Source organism: Oncorhynchus mykiss, chromosome 21 (assembly GCF_013265735.2).
Source record: "Oncorhynchus mykiss isolate Arlee chromosome 21, USDA_OmykA_1.1, whole genome shotgun sequence".
Lineage (NCBI taxonomy): Eukaryota > Metazoa > Chordata > Actinopteri > Salmoniformes > Salmonidae > Oncorhynchus > Oncorhynchus mykiss.
The window spans coordinates 9,023,287-9,043,603 of NC_048585.1; the positions used below are offsets into that span (position 1 = coordinate 9,023,287).

Genomic DNA, 20,317 nt, shown 5'->3' on the forward strand with positions numbered 1-20,317 from the left:
TGATACTTAATGATACTGTAGTAATGGTACCATGGTAACCTAGCAGACATGCTATGATATGACTGTAGTTCTCCCCGAGGATGATACTTAATGATACTGTAGTAATGGTACCATGGTAACCTAGCAGACATGCTATGATATGACTGTAGTTCTCCCTGAGGATGATACTTAATGATACTGTAGTAATGGTACCATGGTAACCTAGCAGACATGCTATGATATGACTGTAGTTCTCCCTGAGGATGATACTTAATGATACTGTAGTAATGGTACCATGGTAACCTAGCAGACATGCTATGATATGACTGTAGTTCTCCCTGAGGATGATACTTAATGAGACTGTAGTAATGGTACCATGGTAACCTAGCAGACATGTGACTGTAGTTCTGTCTAGATGCTGTTTGTTTTGCTGCTGACTGTGTCCTGTCCTTCTCCAGAACAACGGAAGAACTACACCAAAAACAGCATCAACAGTATGACGAACACCTCGCAGTACCATGTTGAGGTCAGTCTACTACCGTACATACAGCGTGACTAACACCATGTTGAGGTCAGTCTACTACTGTACATACAGCGTGACTAACACCCCACAGTACCATGTTGAGGTCAGTCTAGTACCGTACATACAGCGTGACTAACACCCCACAGTACCATGTTGAGGTCAGTCTACTACCATACAGCGTGACTACCACCATGTTGAGGTCAGTCTACTACCGTACATTCAGCGTGACTAACACCCCACAGTACCATGTTGAGGTCAGTCTACTACCGTATATACAGCGTGACTAACACCATCTTGAGGTCAGTCTACTACCGTACATACAGCGTGACTACCACCATGTTGAGGTCAGTCTACTACCGTACATACAGCGTGACTAACACCCCACAGTACCATGTTGAGGTCAGTCTACTACCGTACATACAGCGTGACTAACACCATGTTGAGGTCAGTCTACTACTGTACATACAGCGTGACTAACACCCCACAGTACCATGTTGAGGTCAGTCTACTACCGTATATACAGCGTGACTAACACCATGTTGAGGTCAGTCTACTACCATACAGCGTGACTACCACCATGTTGAGGTCAGTCTACTACCGTACATTCAGCGTGACTAACACCCCACAGTACCATGTTGAGGTCAGTCTACTACCGTACATACAGCGTGACTAACACCCCACAGTACCATGTTGAGGTCAGTCTACTACCGTATATACAGCGTGACTAACACCATCTTGAGGTCAGTCTACTACCGTACATACAGCGTGACTACCACCATGTTGAGGTCAGTCTACTACCGTACATACAGCGTGACTAACACCCCACAGTACCATGTTGAGGTCAGTCTACTACCGTACATACAGCGTGACTAACACCCCACAGTACCATGTTGAGGTCAGTCTACTACCGTACATACAGCGTGACTAACACCCCACAGTACCATGTTGAGGTCAGTATACTACCGTACATACAGCGTGACTAACACCATGTTGAGGTCAGTCTACTACCGTACATACAGCGTGACTAACACCCCACAGTACCATGTTGAGGTCAGTCTACTACCGTACATACAGCGTGACTAACACCCCACAGTACCATGTTGAGGTCAGTCTACTACCGTACATACAGCGTGACTACCACCCCACAGTACCATGTTGAGGTCAGTCTACTACCGTACATACAGCGTGACTACCACCATGTTGAGGTCAGTCTACTACCGTACATACAGCGTGACTACCACCATGTTGAGGTCAGTCTACTACCGTACATACAGCGTGACTACCACCATGTTGAGGTCAGTCTACTACCGTACATACAGCGTGACTACCACCCCACAGTACCATGTTGAGGTCAGTCTACTACCGTACATACAGCGTGACTACCACCATGTTGAGGTCAGTCTACTACCGTACATACAGCGTGACTACCACCATGTTGAGGTCAGTCTACTACCGTACATACAGCGTGACTAACACCATCTTGAGGTCAGTCTACTACCGTACATACAGCGTGACTACCACCATGTTGAGGTCAGTCTACTACCGTACATACAGCGTGACTACCACCATGTTGAGGTCAGTCTACCACCGTACATACAGCGTGACTAACACCCCACAGTACCATGTTGAGGTCAGTCTACTACCATACATACAGCGTGACTAACACCATGTTGAGGTCAGTCTACTACCGTACATACAGCGTGACTAACACCCCACAGTACCATGTTGAGGTCAGTCTACCACCGTACATACAGCGTGACTAACACCCCACAGTACCATGTTGAGGTCAGTCTACTACCATACATACAGCGTGACTAACACCCCACAGGACCATGTTGAGGTCAGTCTACTACCGTATATACAGCGTGACTAACACCATCTTGAGGTCAGTCTACTACCGTACATACAGCGTGACTACCACCATGTTGAGGTCAGTCTACCACCATACATACAGCGTGACTAACACCCCACAGTACCATGTTGAGGTCAGTCTACTACCGTACATACAGCGTGACTAACACCCCACAGTACCATGTTGAGGTCAGTCTACTACCATACATACAGCGTGACTAACACCCCACAGTACCATGTTGAGGTCAGTCTACTACCGTACATACAGCGTGACTACCACCATGTTGAGGTCAGTCTACTACCATACATACAGCGTGACTAACACCCCACAGTACCATGTTGAGGTCAGTCTACTACCGTACATACAGCGTGACTAACACCCCACAGTACCATGTTGAGGTCAGTCTACTACCGTACATACAGCGTGACTACCACCCCACAGTACCATGTGGAGGTCAGTCTACTACCGTACATACAGCGTGACTACCACCATGTTGAGGTCAGTCTACCACCGTACATACAGCGTGACTAACACCCCACAGTACCATGTTGAGGTCAGTCTACTACCATACATACAGCGTGACTAACACCCCACAGTACCATGTTGAGGTCAGTCTACTACCGTATATACAGCGTGACTAACACCCCACAGTACCATGTTGAGGTCAGTCTACTACCGTATATACAGCGTGACTAACACCATCTTGAGGTCAGTCTACCACCGTACATACAGCGTGACTAACACCCCACAGTACCATGTTGAGGTCAGTCTACTACCATACATACAGCGTGACTAACACCATGTTGAGGTCAGTCTACCACCGTACATACAGCGTGACTAACACCCCACAGTACCATGTTGAGGTCAGTCTACTACCATACATACAGCGTGACTAACACCCCACAGTACCATGTTGAGGTCAGTCTACTACCGTATATACAGCGTGACTAACACCATGTTGAGGTCAGTCTACTACCATACATACAGCGTGACTAACACCCCACAGTACCATGTTGAGGTCAGTCTACTACCGTATATACAGCGTGACTAACACCATCTTGAGGTCAGTCTACTACCGTACATACAGCGTGACTACCACCATGTTGAGGTCAGTCTACTACCGTACATACAGCGTGACTAACACCCCACAGTACCATGTGGAGGTCAGTCTACTACCGTACATACAGCGTGACTACCACCATGTTGAGGTCAGTCTACCACCGTACATACAGCGTGACTAACACCCCACAGTACCATGTTGAGGTCAGTCTACTACCGTACATTCACAATGTGTTAGTGGTAGGGTACAGATTGTTACTAATCTGTGTCCCAAACCCTCTCCCATCTCTCCTATCCCCTCTGTGTCCCAAACCCTCTCCCATCTCTTCTATCCCCTCTGTCTCAATCCCTCTCCCATCTCTTCTATCCCCTCTGCGTCCCAAACCCTCTCCCATCTCTCCTATCCCCCTGCGTCCCAAACCCTCTCTAATCTCTCCTATCCCCTATGTGTCTCAAACCCTCTCCCATCTCTCCTATCCCCTCTGCGTCCCAAACCCTCCCTAATCTCTCCTATGCCCTCTGTCTCAAACCCTCTCCCATCTCTTCTATCCCCCCTCTGTCCCAAACCCTCTCCCATCTCTTCTATCCCCCCTGTGTCCCAAACCCTCTCCCATCTCTTCTATCCCCCCTGTTTCCCAAACCCTCACCCATCTCTTCTATCCCCCCTGTGTCCCAAACCCTCTCCCATCTCTCCTATCCCCTCTGTGTCTCAAACCCTCTCCCATCTCTCCTATCCTATCCGTGTTCCAACCCTCTCCTCTCTCCTCTCAGCACCTGACCACATTTGTTCTGGACAGGAAGGAAGCCATGATCAACACTGAGGATGGAATCAGGAAGCTCCGCCTGCTGGATGCCAAGGGGAAGGTGAAGCACAGGACACATTTATGGTATCTGCTGTACAGATCCAATGTGTTCCTATTGGTTTGATATCAGGTATCTGCTGTACAGATCCAATGTGTTCCTATTGGTTTGATATCAGGTATCTGCTGTACAGATCCAATGTGTTCCTATTGGTTTGATATCAGGTATCTGCTGTACAGATCCAATGTGTTCCTATTGGTTTGATATTAGGTATGGACCCAGGACATGTTGCTGCAGGTGGAGGAGAAGACAGTCAGCCTCATCGACCCAGAGACCAAGGTGGGTGAGCAGGAATGCCGTCTGAAGAACCAGCTCTGATACACTGGACAGGGGTATCATGGGACCTACTGGCTAGACCAGGGATATCATATCAGGGAATTACTGAAAGTCATCTTGGCTAGTGGATCTCTAAAAGCCCATTTATGCTTGACCTGAAAATGTGGTTGGAGGTGGTGTATGGAAGGTGACGCCGTAGTGGAGCCTCCTGAGGCATGCAGAGGCCAAATGGCGCTCTGTACCCCATGGCCGTGCCCACGTGTTGTAATGTTGACTCTAGGTGGGGGGTCCTGTATAAACACAACTTTCCCTGCCATGCTCAGGGAAACGGCAGGTCCTGAATAAACACAACAGCTCTGCCATGCTCAGGGAAACGGCAGGTCCTGTATAAACACAACAGCTCTGCCATGCTCAGGGAAACGGCAGGTCCTGTATAAACACAACAGCCCTGCCATGCTCAGGGAAACGGCAGGTCCTGTATAAACACAACAGCCCTGCCATGCTCAGGGAAACGGCAGGTCCTGTATAAACACAACAGCCCTGCCATGCTCAGGGAAACGGCAGGTCCTGTATAAACACAACAGCCCTGCCATGCTCAGGGAAACGGCAGGTGTATCAACCTGTTACGGCTGGGGGTTCCGCTAGCGGAACATTTCGACCACATCCGGTGAAATTGCAGAGCGCGAAATTCCAAAAATAAATATTATAAATATTTAACTTTCATACATTCACAAGTGCAATACACCAAATTAAAGCTTAACTTCTTGTTAATCTAGCCACCGTGTCAGATTTCAAAAAGGCTTTATGGCGAAAGCAAACCATGCGATTATCTGAGGATGGCACCCCATCAAACAAACACATGACAATCATATTTCAACCTGCAGGGCGAGACACAAAAGTCAGAAATAACGATATAATTTATGCCTTACCTTTGAAGATCTTCTTCTGTTGGCACTCCAATATGTCCCAGAAACATCACAAACGGTCCTTTTGTTCGATTAATTCTGTCGTTATATCTCCAAAATGTCCATTTATTTGGCGCGTTTGATTCAGAAAAACACCGGTTCCAACTCGCCCAGCATGACTACAAAATATCTAATAAGTTCACTGTAAACTTTGTCCAAACATTTCAAACAACTTTCCTAATCCAACTTTAGATATTTTAAAACGTAAATAATCGATAAAATTTAAAACGGGATAAACTGTATTCAATACCTGTACTCTATAGTTCTGGCCTTCTACAAGAGGCTGCTCTGTTTAACTTTCCTCTGGTTCACAGTGACACCATAACTTCCTTAATGACCTGAATATTCACTAACCTGTTTGTTAGGGCTGGTCTCAGTACAGTTTTTAAGCTGGTTCTGATCACTAACCTGTTTGTTAGGGCTGGTCTCAGTACAGTTTTTAAGCAGGTTCTGATCACTAACCTGTTTGTTAGGGCTGGTCTCAGTACAGTTTTTAAGCTGGTTCTGATCACTAACCTGTTTGTAAGGGCTGGCCTCAGTATAGTTTTTAAGCTGGTTCTGTTTGTTAGGGCTGGCCTCAGTACAGTTTTTAAGCTGGTTCTGTTAACTGACCTGTTTGTTAGGACTGGTCTCAGTACAAGTTTTAATCTGGTTCTGTTAACTGACCTGTTTGTTAGGACTGGTCTCAGTACAAGTTTTAATCTGGTTCTGTAAACTGACCTGTTTGTTAGGGCTGGTCTCAGTACAGTTTTTAATCTGGTTCTGTAAACTGACCTGTTTGTTAGGGCTGGCCTCAGTACAGGTTTTAATCTGCTTCTGTTAACTGACCTGTTTGTTAGGGCTGGTCTCAGTACAGTTTTTAATCTGGTTCTGTAAACTGACCTGTTTGTTAGGGCTGGCCTCAGTACAGTTTTTAAGCTGGTTAACTGACCTGTTGGTTATTGTTTCAGAATGAGTTGGAGAACTTTCCCTTGGGGACCATCATGCACTGCCAGGCAGTGATGTCATCCTGCAACTACGACTCCATCTTGGCTCTGGTGTGTAAGGAGCCGGGCCAGGGCAAACCAGACCTGCACCTGTTCCAGTGTGACGACATCAAGGTAGACACACACACACACACACACACACACACACACACACACACACACACACACACACACACACACACACACACACACACACACACACACACACACACACACACACAGTTAGTGATGTATTCTCTCTCTCTCTGTATGTCTGTCTGTCTGTCTGTCTGTCTGTCTGTCTGTCTGTCTCCTCCAGGCCAACCTGATCCAGGCTGATATAGAGGGGGCCATGATGGATCAGAAGGGAGGCAAGGTGAAGAAGAGACCTGAAACACTACGGTACAACACCTCTAACTACCTGTCGTCTCTGACTGGACTCTGTACTGTAGTAGAGACTAGAGACACTAGGTTAAAACACCTCTAACTACCTGTCCTCTCTGACTGGACTCTGTACTGTAGTAGAGACTAGAGACACTAGGTTAAAACACCTCTAACTACCTGTCCTCTCTGACTGGACTCTGTACTGTAGTAGAGACTAGAGACACTAGGTTAAAACACCTCTAACTACCTGTCCTCTCTGACTGGACTCTGTACTGTAGTAGAGACTAGAGACACTAGGTTAAAACACCTCTAACTACCTGTCCTCTCTGACTGGACTCTGTGCTGTAGTAGAGACTAGAGACACTAGGTTAAAACACCTCTAACTACCTGTCCTCTCTGACTGGACTCTGTACTGTAGTAGAGACTAGAGACACTAGGTTAAAACACCTCTAACTACCTGTCGTCTCTGACTGGACTCTGTACTGTAGTAGAGACTAGAAACACCTCTAACTACCTGTCCTCTCTGACTGGACTCTGTACTGTAATAGAGACTAGAGACACTAGGTTAAAACACCTCTAACTACCTGTCGTCTCTGACTGGACTCTGTACTGTAGTAGAGACTAGAGACACTAGGTTAAAACACCTCTAACTACCTGTCGTCTCTGACTGGACTCTGTACTGTAGTAGAGACTAGAGACACTAGGTTAAAACACCTCTAACTACCTGTCCTCTCTGACTGGACTCTGTACTGTAGTAGAGACTAGAGACACTAGGTTAAAACACCTCTAACTACCTGTCCTCTCTGACTGGACTCTGTACTGTAGTAGAGACTAGAGACACTAGGTTAAAACACCTCTAACTACCTGTCCTCTCTGACTGGACTCTGTACTGTAGTAGAGACTAGAGACACTAGGTTAAAACACCTCTAACTACCTGTCCTCTCTGACTGGACTCTGTACTGTAGTAGAGACTAGAGACACTAGGTTAAAACACCTCTAACTACCTGTCCTCTCTGACTGGACTCTGTACTGTAGTAGAGACTAGAAACACTAGGTTAAAACACCTCTAACTACCTGTCCTCTCTGACTGGACTCTGTACTGTAGTAGAGACTAGAGACACTAGGTTAAAACACCTCTAACTACCTGTCCTCTCTGACTGGACTCTGTACTGTAGTAGAGACTAGAGACACTAGGTTAAAACACCTCTAACTACCTGTCGTCTCTGACTGGACTCTGTACTGTAGTAGAGACTAGAGACACTAGGTTAAAACACCTCTAACTACCTGTCGTCTCTGACTGGACTCTGTACTGTAGTAGAGACTAGAGACACTAGGTTAAAACACCTCTAACTACCTGTCCTCTCTGACTGGACTCTGTACTGTAGTAGAGACTAGAGACACTAGGTTAAAACACCTCTAACTACCTGTCCTCTCTGACTGGACTCTGTACTGTAGTAGAGACTAGAGACACTAGGTTAAAACACCTCTAACTACCTGTCCTCTCTGACTGGACTCTGTACTGTAGTAGAGACTAGAGACACTAGGTTAAAACACCTCTAACTACCTGTCCTCTCTGACTGGACTCTGTGCTGTAGTAGAGACTAGAGACACTAGGTTAAAACACCTCTAACTACCTGTCCTCTCTGACTGGACTCTGTACTGTAGTAGAGACTAGAGACACTAGGTTAAAACACCTCTAACTACCTGTCCTCTCTGACTGGACTCTGTACTGTAGTAGAGACTAGAAACACTAGGTTAAAACACCTCTAACTACCTGTCCTCTCTGACTGGACTCTGTACTGTAGTAGAGACTAGAGACACTAGGTTAAAACACCTCTAACTACCTGTCCTCTCTGACTGGACTCTGTACTGTAGTAGAGACTAGAGACACTAGGTTAAAACACCTCTAACTACCTGTCCTCTCTGACTGGACTCTGTACTGTAGTAGAGACTAGAGACACTAGGTTAAAACACCTCTAACTACCTGTCCTCTCTGACTGGACTCTGTACTGTAGTAGAGACTAGAGACACTAGGTTAAAACACCTCTAACTACCTGTCCTCTCTGACTGGACTCTGTACTGTAGTAGAGACTAGAGACACTAGGTTAAAACACCTCTAACTACCTGTCCTCTCTGACTGGACTCTGTACTGTAGTAGAGACTAGAGACACTAGGTTAAAACACCTCTAACTACCTGTCCTCTCTGACTGGACTCTGTACTGTAGTAGAGACTAGAGACACTAGGTTAAAACACCTCTAACTACCTGTCCTCTCTGACTGGACTCTGTACTGTAGTAGAGACTAGAGACACTAGGTTAAAACACCTCTAACTACCTGTCCTCTCTGACTGGACTCTGTACTGTAGTAGAGACTAGAGACACTAGGTTAAAACACCTCTAACTACCTGTCCTCTCTGACTGGACTCTGTACTGTAGTAGAGACTAGAGACACTAGGTTAAAACACCTCTAACTACCTGTCCTCTCTGACTGGACTCTGTACTGTAGTAGAGACTAGAAACACTAGGTTAAAACACCTCTAACTACCTGTCCTCTCTGACTGGACTCTGTACTGTAGTAGAGACTAGAGACACTAGGTTAAAACACCTCTAACTACCTGTCCTCTCTGACTGGACTCTGTACTGTAGTAGAGACTAGAGACACTAGGTTAAAACACCTCTAACTACCTGTCCTCTCTGACTGGACTCTGTACTGTAGTAGAGACTAGAGACACTAGGTTAAAACACCTCTAACTACCTGTCCTCTCTGACTGGACTCTGTACTGTAGTAGAGACTAGAGACACTAGGTTAAAACACCTCTAACTACCTGTCCTCTCTGACTGGACTCTGTACTGTAGTAGAGACTAGAGACACTAGGTTAAAACACCTCTAACTACCTGTCCTCTCTGACTGGACTCTGTACTGTAGTAGAGACTAGAGACACTAGGTTAAAACACCTCTAACTACCTGTCCTCTCTGACTGGACTCTGTACTGTAGTAGAGACTAGAGACACTAGGTTAAAACACCTCTAACTACCTGTCCTCTCTGACTGGACTCTGTACTGTAGTAGAGACTAGAGACACTAGGTTAAAACACCTCTAACTACCTGTCCTCTCTGACTGGACTTGGTACTGTAGTAGAGACTAGAGACACTAGGTTAAAACACCTCTAACTACCTGTCCTCTCTGACTGGACTCTGTACTGTAGTAGAGACTAGAGACACTAGGTTAAAACACCTCTAACTACCTGTCCTCTCTGACTGGACTCTGTACTGTAGTAGAGACTAGAGACACTAGGTTAAAACACCTCTAACTACCTGTCCTCTCTGACTGGACTCTGTACTGTAGTAGAGACTAGAGACACTAGGTTAAAACACCTCTAACTACCTGTCCTCTCTGACTGGACTCTGTACTGTAGTAGAGACTAGAGACACTAGGTTAAAACACCTCTAACTACCTGTCCTCTCTGACTGGACTCTGTACTGTAGTAGAGACTAGAAACACTAGGTTAAAACACCTCTAACTACCTGTCCTCTCTGACTGGACTCTGTACTGTAGTAGAGACTAGAGACACTAGGTTAAAACACCTCTAACTACCTGTCCTCTCTGACTGGACTCTGTACTGTAGTAGAGACTAGAGACACTAGGTTAAAACACCTCTAACTACCTGTCCTCTCTGACTGGACTCTGTACTGTAGTAGAGACTAGAGACACTAGGTTAAAACACCTCTAACTACCTGTCCTCTCTGACTGGACTCTGTACTGTAGTAGAGACTAGAGACACTAGGTTAAAACACCTCTAACTACCTGTCCTCTCTGACTGGACTTGGTACTGTAGTAGAGACTAGAGACACTAGGTTAAAACACCTCTAACTACCTGTCCTCTCTGACTGGACTCTGTACTGTAGTAGAGACTAGAGACACTAGGTTAAAACACCTCTAACTACCTGTCCTCTCTGACTGGACTCTGTACTGTAGTAGAGACTAGAGACACTACGGTACAACACCTCTAACTACCTGTCCTCTCTGACTGGACTCTGTACTGTAGTAGAGACTAGAGACACTAGGTTAAAACACCTCTAACTACCTGTCCTCTCTGACTAGACTCTGTACTGTAGTAGAGACTAGAGACACTAGGTTAAAACACCTCTAACTACCTGTCCTCTCTGACTGGACTCTGTACTGTAGTAGAGACTAGAGACACTAGGTTAAAACACCTCTAACTACCTGTCGTCTCTGACTGGACTCTGTACTGTAGTAGAGACTAGAGACACTAGGTTAAAACACCTCTAACTACCTGTCCTCTCTGACTGGACTCTGTACTGTAGTAGAGACTAGAAACACTAGATTACTTTATAGAGCTCTGGGTTCTGTTACTTTATAGAGCTCTGTTATAATGGGTTCTGTTACTTTATAGAGCTCTGTTATAATGGGTTCTGTTACTTTATAGGGCTCTGTTAGAATGGGTTCTGTTACTTTATAGAGCTCTGTTAGAATGGGTTCTGTTACTTTATAGAGCTCTGCTAGAATGGGTTCTGTTACTTTATAGAGCTCTGGGTTATGTTACTTTATAGAGCTCTGTTAGAATGGGTTCTGTTACTTTATAGAGCTCTGCTAGAATGGGTTCTGTTACTTTATAGAGCTCTGGGTTATGTTACTTTATAGGGCTCTGTTAGAATGGGTTCTGTTACTTTATAGAGCTCTGTTAGGATGGGTTCTGTTACTTTATAGAGCTCTGTTAGAATGGGTTCTGTTACTTTATAGAGCTCTGTTAGAATGGGTTCTGTTACTTTATAGGCTCTGTTAGAATGGGTTCTGTTACTTTATAGAGCTCTGTTAGAATGGGTTCTGTTACTTTATAGAGCTCTGCTAGAATGGGTTCTGTTACTTTATAGAGCTCTGGGTTATGTTACTTTATAGGCTCTGTTAGAATGGGTTCTGTTACTTTATAGAGCTCTGTTAGGATGGGTTCTGTTACTTTATAGGGCTCTGTTAGAATGGGTTCTGTTACTTTATAGAGCTCTGCTAGAATGGGTTCTGTTACTTTATAGAGCTCTGCTAGAATGGGTTCTGTTACTTTATAGAGCTCTGGGTTATGTTACTTTATAGAGCTCTGTTAGAATGGGTTCTGTTACTTTATAGAGCTCTGTTAGAATGGGTTCTGTTACTTTATAGAGCTCTGTTAGAATGGGTTCTTATCCTGAAGGTTTTAATATTAAACTGGGCTTGGTATGGGTTTCTGTAGTTGTTAAAGTAGTTGTTGTGATTGGCTGGTTTCCATTCCATGGCTGTGTCTGTATCAGTGCTGTATGGGGTGCTGTTTGTATCTGTGAATTGAATCTGGGTCTGGTCTGTATCTGATTGTCTGTCTGCCTCTTCTCTCCTCTTCCCGTACTCCTATAGGATGATTCTGAAGAGTGACGGGGTCATCCCGCCGCCCCCCGAGGCGCCCGCCCCCGAGCCCCCCGCCACCCTCACCCAGGTGGACGTGAGGAGTCGTGTGGCAGCCTGGTCAGCCTGGGCGGCGGAGCAGCAGGACTGTAAGAAAACACATGTTACCGGGACTTACTGAGTCTGGAAGGTTCTGCCTTCTAATAAGCAGGATATCAGTCAGCAGTCAATGATATGGCAACATGAATGGACTTGAACAACAGTTTAGTTGAGAGATAGAGCTGTTCTAGAGGTTCAACCAGGTGATGTAGTGAGAGATAGAGCTGTTCTAGGGGTTCAACCAGGTGATAGTTGAGAGATAGAGCTGTTCTAGGGGTTCAACCAGGTGATAGTTGAGAGATAGAGCTGTTCTAGGGGTTCAACCAGGTGATAGTTGAGAGATAGAGCTGTTCTAGGGGTTCAACCAGGTGATAGTTGAGAGATAGAGCTGTTCTAGGGGTTCAACCAGGTGATAGTTGAGAGATAGAGCTGTTCTAGGGGTTCAACCAGGGGATCGTTGAGAGATAGAGCTGTTCTAGAGGTTCAACCAGGTGATAGTTGAGAGATAGAGCTGTTCTAGGGGTTCAACCAGGTGATAGTTGAGAGATAGAGCTGTTCTAGGGGTTCAACCAGGTGATAGTTGAGAGATAGAGCTGTTCTAGAGGTTCAACCAGGTGATGTAGTGACAGATAGAGCTGTTCTAGGGGTTCAACCAGGTGATAGTTGAGAGATAGAGCTGTTCTAGGGGTTCAACCAGGTGATGTAGTGAGAGATAGAGCTGTTCTAGGGGTTCAACCAGGTGATAGTTGAGAGATAGAGCTGTTCTAGGGGTTCAACCAGGTGATAGTTGAGAGATAGAGCTGTTCTAGGGGTTCACCCAGGGGATAGTTGAAAGATAGAGCTGTTCTAGGGGTTCACCCAGGGGATAGTTGAGAGATAGAGCTGTTCTAGGGGTTCAACCAGGTGATAGTTGAGAGATTTGAGAGATAGAGCTGTTCTAGGGGTTCAACCAGGTGATAGTTGAGAGATTTGAGAGATAGAGCTGTTCTAGAGGTTCAACCAGGTGATGTAGTGACAGATAGAGCTGTTCTAGGGGTTCAACCAGGTGATAGTTGAGATATAGAGCTGTTCTAGGGGTTCAACCAGGGGATAGTTGAGAGATAGAGCTGTTCTAGGGGTTCAAACAGGTGATAGTTGAGAGATAGAGCTGTTCTAGGGGTTCAACCAGGTGATAGTTGAGAGATAGAGCTGTTCTAGAGGTTCAACCAGGTGATGTAGTGAGAGATAGAGCTGTTCTAGGAGTTCACCCAGGGGATAGTTGAAAGATAGAGCTGTTCTAGGGGTTCAACCAGGTGATAGTTGAGAGATAGAGCTGTTTTAGGGGTTCAACCAGGTGATAGTTGAGAGATAGAGCTGTTCTAGAGGTTCACCCAGGGGATAGTTGAGAGATAGAGCTGTTCTAGGGGTTCAACCAGGTGATAGTTGAGAGATTTGAGAGATAGAGCTGTTCTAGGGGTTCAACGAGGTGCCAGTTGAGAGATAGAGCTGTTCTAGGGGTTCAACCAGGTGATAGTTGAGAGATAGAGCTGTTCTAGGGGTTCAACCAGGTGATAGTTGAGAGATAGAGCTGTTCTAGGGGTTCAACCAGGTGATAGTTGAGAGAAAGTGCTGTTCTAGGGGTTCAACCAGGTGATAGTTGAGAGATAGAGCTGTTCTAGGGGTTCAACCAGGTGATAGTTGAGAGATAGAGCTGTTCTAGGGGTTCAACCAGGTGATAGTTGAGAGATAGAGCTGTTATAGGGGTTCAACCAGGTGATGTAGTGAGAGATAGAGCTGTTCTAGGGGTTCAACCAGGTGATAGTTGAGAGATAGAGCTGTTTTAGGGGTTCAACCAGGTGATAGTTGAGAGATAGAGCTGTTCTAGGGTTTCAACCAGGGGATAGTTGAGAGATAGAGCTGTTCTAGGGGTTCAACCAGGGGATAGTTGAGAGATAGAGCTGTTCTAGGGGTTCAACCAGGTGATAGTTGAGAGATAGAGCTGTTCTATGGGTTCAACCAGGTGATAGTTGAGAGATAGAGCTGTTCTAGGGGTTCAACCAGGTGATAGTTGAGAGATAGAGCTGTTCTAGGGGTTCATCCAGGTGATAGTTGAGAGATAGAGCTGTTCTAGGGGTTCAACCAGGTGATAGTTGAGAGATTTGAGAGATAGAGCTGTTCTAGGGGTTCAACCAGGTGATAGTTGAGAGATTTGAGAGATAGAGCTGTTCTAGAGGTTCAACCAGGTGATGTAGTGACAGATAGAGCTGTTCTAGGGGTTCAACCAGGTGATAGTTGAGATATAGAGCTGTTCTAGGGGTTCAACCAGGGGATAGTTGAGAGATAGAGCTGTTCTAGGGGTTCAAACAGGTGATAGTTGAGAGATAGAGCTGTTCTAGGGGTTCAACCAGGTGATAGTTGAGAGATAGAGCTGTTCTAGAGGTTCAACCAGGTGATGTAGTGAGAGATAGAGCTGTTCTAGGAGTTCACCCAGGGGATAGTTGAAAGATAGAGCTGTTCTAGGGGTTCAACCAGGTGATAGTTGAGAGATAGAGCTGTTTTAGGGGTTCAACCAGGTGATAGTTGAGAGATAGAGCTGTTCTAGAGGTTCACCCAGGGGATAGTTGAGAGATAGAGCTGTTCTAGGGGTTCAACCAGGTGATAGTTGAGAGATTTGAGAGATAGAGCTGTTCTAGGGGTTCAACCAGGTGCCAGTTGAGAGATAGAGCTGTTCTAGGGGTTCAACCAGGTGATAGTTGAGAGATAGAGCTGTTCTAGGGGTTCAACCAGGTGATAGTTGAGAGATAGAGCTGTTCTAGGGGTTCAACCAGGTGATAGTTGAGAGAAAGTGCTGTTCTAGGGGTTCATCCAGGTGATAGTTGAGAGATAGAGCTGTTCTAGGGGTTCAACCAGGTGATAGTTGAGAGATAGAGCTGTTCTAGGGGTTCAACCAGGTGATAGTTGAGAGATAGAGCTGTTATAGGGGTTCAACCAGGTGATGTAGTGAGAGATAGAGCTGTTCTAGGGGTTCAACCAGGTGATAGTTGAGAGATAGAGCTGTTTTAGGGGTTCAACCAGGTGATAGTTGAGAGATAGAGCTGTTCTAGGGTTTCAACCAGGGGATAGTTGAGAGATAGAGCTGTTCTAGGGGTTCAACCAGGGGATAGTTGAGAGATAGAGCTGTTCTAGGGGTTCAACCAGGTGATAGTTGAGAGATAGAGCTGTTCTATGGGTTCAACCAGGTGATAGTTGAGAGATAGAGCTGTTCTAGGGGTTCAACCAGGTGATAGTTGAGAGATAGAGCTGTTCTAGGGGTTCATCCAGGTGATAGTTGAGAGATAGAGCTGTTCTAGGGGTTCAACCAGGTGATAGTTGAGAGATAGAGCTGTTCTAGGGGTTCAACCAGGTGATAGTTGAGAGAAAGTGCTGTTCTAGGGGTTCAACCAGGTGATAGTTGAGAGATAGAGCTGTTCTAGGGGTTCAACCAGGTGATAGTTGAGAGATAGAGCTGTTCTAGGGGTTCAACCAGGTGATAGTTGAGAGATAGAGCTGTTCTAGGGGTTCAACCAGGTGATAGTTGAGAGATAGAGCTGTTCTAGAGGTTCAACCAGGTGATAGTTGAGAGATAGAGCTGTTCTAGGGGTTCAACCAGGTGATAGTTGAGAGATAGAGCTGTTATAGGGGTTCAACCAGGTGATGTAGTGAGAGATAGAGCTGTTCTAGGGGTTCAACCAGGTGATAGTTGAGAGATAGAGCTGTTTTAGGGGTTCAACCAGGTGATAGTTGAGAGATAGAGCTGTTCTAGGGTTTCAACCAGGGGATAGTTGAGAGATAGAGCTGTTCTAGGGGTTCAACCAGGGGATAGTTGAGAGATAGAGCTGTTCTAGGGGTTCAACCAGGTGATAGTTGAGAGATAGAGCTGTTCTATGGGTTCAACCAGGTGATAGTTGAGAGATAGAGCTGTTCTAGGGGTTCAACCAGGTGATAGTTGAGAGATAGAGCTGTTCTAGGGGTTCATCCAGGTGATAGTTGAGAGATAGAGCTGTTCTAGGGGTTCAACCAGGTGATAGTTGAGAGATAGAGCTGTTCTAGGGGTTCAACCAGGTGATAGTTGAGAGAAAGTGCTGTTCTAGGGGTTCAACCAGGTGATAGTTGAGAGATAGAGCTGTTCTAGGGGTTCAACCAGGTGATAGTTGAGAGATAGAGCTGTTCTAGGGGTTCAACCAGGTGATAGTTGAGAGATAGAGCTGTTCTAGGGGTTCAACCAGGTGATAGTTGAGAGATAGAGCTGTTCTAGAGGTTCAACCAGGTGATGTAGTGACAGATAGAGCTGTTCTAGGGGTTCAACCAGGTGATAGTTGAGAGATAGAGCTGTTCTAGGGGTTCAACCAGGTGATAGTTGAGAGATAGAGCTGTTCTAGGGGTTCAACCAGGTGATAGTTGAGAGAAAGTTCTGTTCTAGGGGTTCAACCAGGTGATAGTTGAGAGATAGAGCTGTTCTAGGGGTTCAACCAGGTGATAGTTGAGAGATAGAGCTGTTCTAGGGGTTCAACCAGGTGCCAGTTGAGAGATAGAGCTGTTCAATGGGTTCAACCAGGTGATAGTTGAGAGATAGAGCTGTTCTAGGGGTTCAACCAGGTGATAGTTGAGAGATAGAGCTGTTCTAGGGTTTCAACCAGGGGATAGTTGAGAGATAGAGCTGTTCTAGGGGTTCAACCAGGGGATAGTTGAGAGATAGAGCTGTTCTAGGGGTTCAACCAGGGGATAGTTGAGAGATAGAGCTGTTCTATGGGTTCAACCAGGTGATAGTTGAGAGATAGAGCTGTTCTAGGGGTTCAACCAGGTGATAGTTGAGAGATAGAGCTGTTCTAGGGGTTCAACCAGGTGATCGTTCAGAGATAGAGCTGTTCTAGGGGTTCAACCAGGTGATAGTTGAGAGAAAGTGCTGTTCTAGGGGTTCAACCAGGTGATAGTTGAGAGATAGAGCTGTTCTAGGGGTTCAACCAGGTGATAGTTGAGAGATAGAGCTGTTCTAGGGGTTCAACCAGGTGATGTAGTGACAGATAGAGCTGTTCTAGGGGTTCAACCAGGTGATAGTTGAGAGATAGAGCTGTTCTAGGGGTTCAACCAGGTGATAGTTGAGAGATAGAGCTGTTCTAGGGGTTCACCCAGGGGATAGTTGAAAGATAGAGCTGTTCTAGGGGTTCAACCAGGGGATAGTTGAGAGATAGAGCTGTTCTAGGGGTTCAACCAGGTGATAGTTGAGAGAAAGTGCTGTTCTAGGGGTTCAACCAGGTGATAGTTGAGAGATAGAGCTGTTCTAGGGGTTCAACCAGGTGATAGTTGAGAGATAGAGCTGTTCTAGGGGTTCAACCAGGTGATGTAGTGACAGATAGAGCTGTTCTAGGGGTTCAACCAGGTGATAGTTGAGAGATAGAGCTGTTCTAGGGGTTCAACCAGGTGATAGTTGAGAGATAGAGCTGTTCTAGGGGTTCACCCAGGGGATAGTTGAAAGATAGAGCTGTTCTAGGGGTTCAACCAGGGGATAGTTGAGAGATAGAGCTGTTCTAGGGGTTCAACCAGGTGATAGTTGAGAGATTTGAGAGATAGAGCTGTTCTAGGGGTTCAACCAGGTGCCAGTTGAGAGATAGAGCTGTTCTAGGGGTTCAACCAGGTGATAGTTGAGAGATAGAGCTGTTCTAGGGGTTCAACCAGGTGATAGTTGAGAGATAGAGCTGTTCTAGGGGTTCAACCAGGTGATAGTTGAGAGATAGAGCTGTTCTAGGGGTTCAACCAGGTGATAGTTGAGAGATGTAGCTGTTCTAGGGGTTCAACCAGGGGATAGTTGAGAGATAGAGCTGTTCTAAGGGTTCAACCAGGGGATGTAGTGAGACTGAACCACTGACTGTCTCTACAAGGCTTTACATTGTGATACTTACCGGTTTCTGAGAGCTACTTGACATGTCTGATCCCCCTCGGAGTACACGGAGTACAGCACAACCATTGGCTGTTCATAGAGAATGAACAGAGCACATCTTCTGGACCCCAAATGTATTAAAAATGAAAAATACAAATCTTTACCAGTACAAATGTAGACCAAGAGGGCAGAGACAAGCCAACCTCCGATATCATTTGGGAGGCCTCTAAGAGGGTACATTAGGGGAGAGATAATCTCATACTCAGCAAAAGTTACATCTGATTTAGAATGAAAGAAAAAGACAAATGAATCACTATCTCAACAAAAATCTTCACATGGTTAAGAAGAAAATGATATTCCGGGAACTTAAGCAGGAATACGAGCTTTTCCTTTTTCCTTTTGAAGAGAGACAACAACTACAACAACAACAACAACAACATCTACTACAACAACTACAACTAATACAACAACAACTACAACAAATACAACTACAACAACAACAACAACATCTACTACAACAACTACAACTAATACAACAACAACTACAACATCTACTTCAACAACTACAACTAATACAACAACAACAACAACATCTACTTCAACAACTACAACATCTACTTCAACAACTACAACTAATACAACAACAACTACAACAACAACAACAACATCTACTACAACAACTACAACTAATACAACAACAACAAAAACATCTACTTCAACAACTACAACTAATACAACAACTACAACATCTACTTCAACAACTACAACTAATACAACAACAACTACAACAACAACTACAACAACATCTACTACAACAACTACAACTAATACAACAACAACAACAACATCTACTTCAACAACTACAACTAATACAACAACAACTACAACAACATCTACTTCAACAACTACAACTAATACAACAACAACAACTACAACATCTACTACAACAACTACAACTAATACAACAACAACTACAACAACAACAACATCTACTACAACAACTACAACAACAACATCTACTTCAACAACTACAACTAATACAACAACAACTACAACAACAACAACAACAACAACATCTACTTCAACAACTACAACTAATACAACAACAACAACTACAACATCTACTACAACAACTACAACTAATACAACATTAACTACATCTACTTCAACAACTACAACTAATACAACAACAACAACTACAACATCTACTACAACAACTACAACTAATACAACAACAACTACAACAACAACAACATCTACTACAACAACTACAACAACAACATCTACTTCAACAACTACATCTAATACAACATTAATTACATCTACTACAACAACTACAACTAATACAACAACAACTACAACAACAACAACATCTACTACAACAACTACAACTAATACAACAACAACTACAACAACATCTACTTCAACAACTACAACTAATACAACAACAACTACAACAACAACATCTACTACAACAACTACAACTAATACAACAACAACAACATCTACTTCAACAACTACAACTAATACAACATTAACTACATCTACTACAACAACTACATCTAATACAACATTAACTACATCTACAACAACAACTACAACTAATACAACAACAACTACAACAACAACAACATCTACTACAACAACAACATCTACTTCAACAACTACATCTAATACAACATTAACTACATCTACTACAACAACTACATCTAATACAACATTAACTACATCTACAACAACAACTACAACTAATACAACAACAACTACAACAACAACAACATCTACTACAACAACTACAACATCTACTACAACAACTACAACAACAACTACAACAACAACAACAACAACATCTACTACAACAACTACAACTAATACAACAACAACTACAACAACAACAACATCTACTACAACAACAACATCTACTACAACAACTACAACTAATACAACAACAACTACAACAACAACAACAACATCTACTACAACAACTACAACATCTACTTCAACAACTACAACTAATACAACAACAACTACAACAACAACAACAACAACATCTACTACAACTACAACTAATAC

General features: G+C 44.5%; 1 protein-coding gene and 1 long non-coding RNA gene across 2 annotated transcripts in view; both read left to right on the forward strand.

Annotated features, from left to right (window-relative positions):
- Window positions 1-20,317, forward strand: part of eps8a (epidermal growth factor receptor pathway substrate 8a) — a 183,205-nt gene that overhangs the window by 115,001 nt on the left and 47,887 nt on the right. The window contains 6 exon segments of the mRNA XM_036956775.1: window positions 438-505; window positions 4,185-4,277; window positions 4,485-4,553; window positions 6,466-6,615; window positions 6,800-6,882; window positions 12,265-12,401. Of these exon segments, the coding sequence (XP_036812670.1) occupies window positions 438-505; window positions 4,185-4,277; window positions 4,485-4,553; window positions 6,466-6,615; window positions 6,800-6,882; window positions 12,265-12,401 (600 nt within the window).
- Window positions 1,088-3,730, forward strand: LOC118942863. Its single transcript, XR_005038493.1, has 4 exons — window positions 1,088-1,197; window positions 1,288-1,452; window positions 1,498-2,132; window positions 3,418-3,730. It is a non-coding gene; the product is annotated as an uncharacterized LOC118942863 (long non-coding RNA).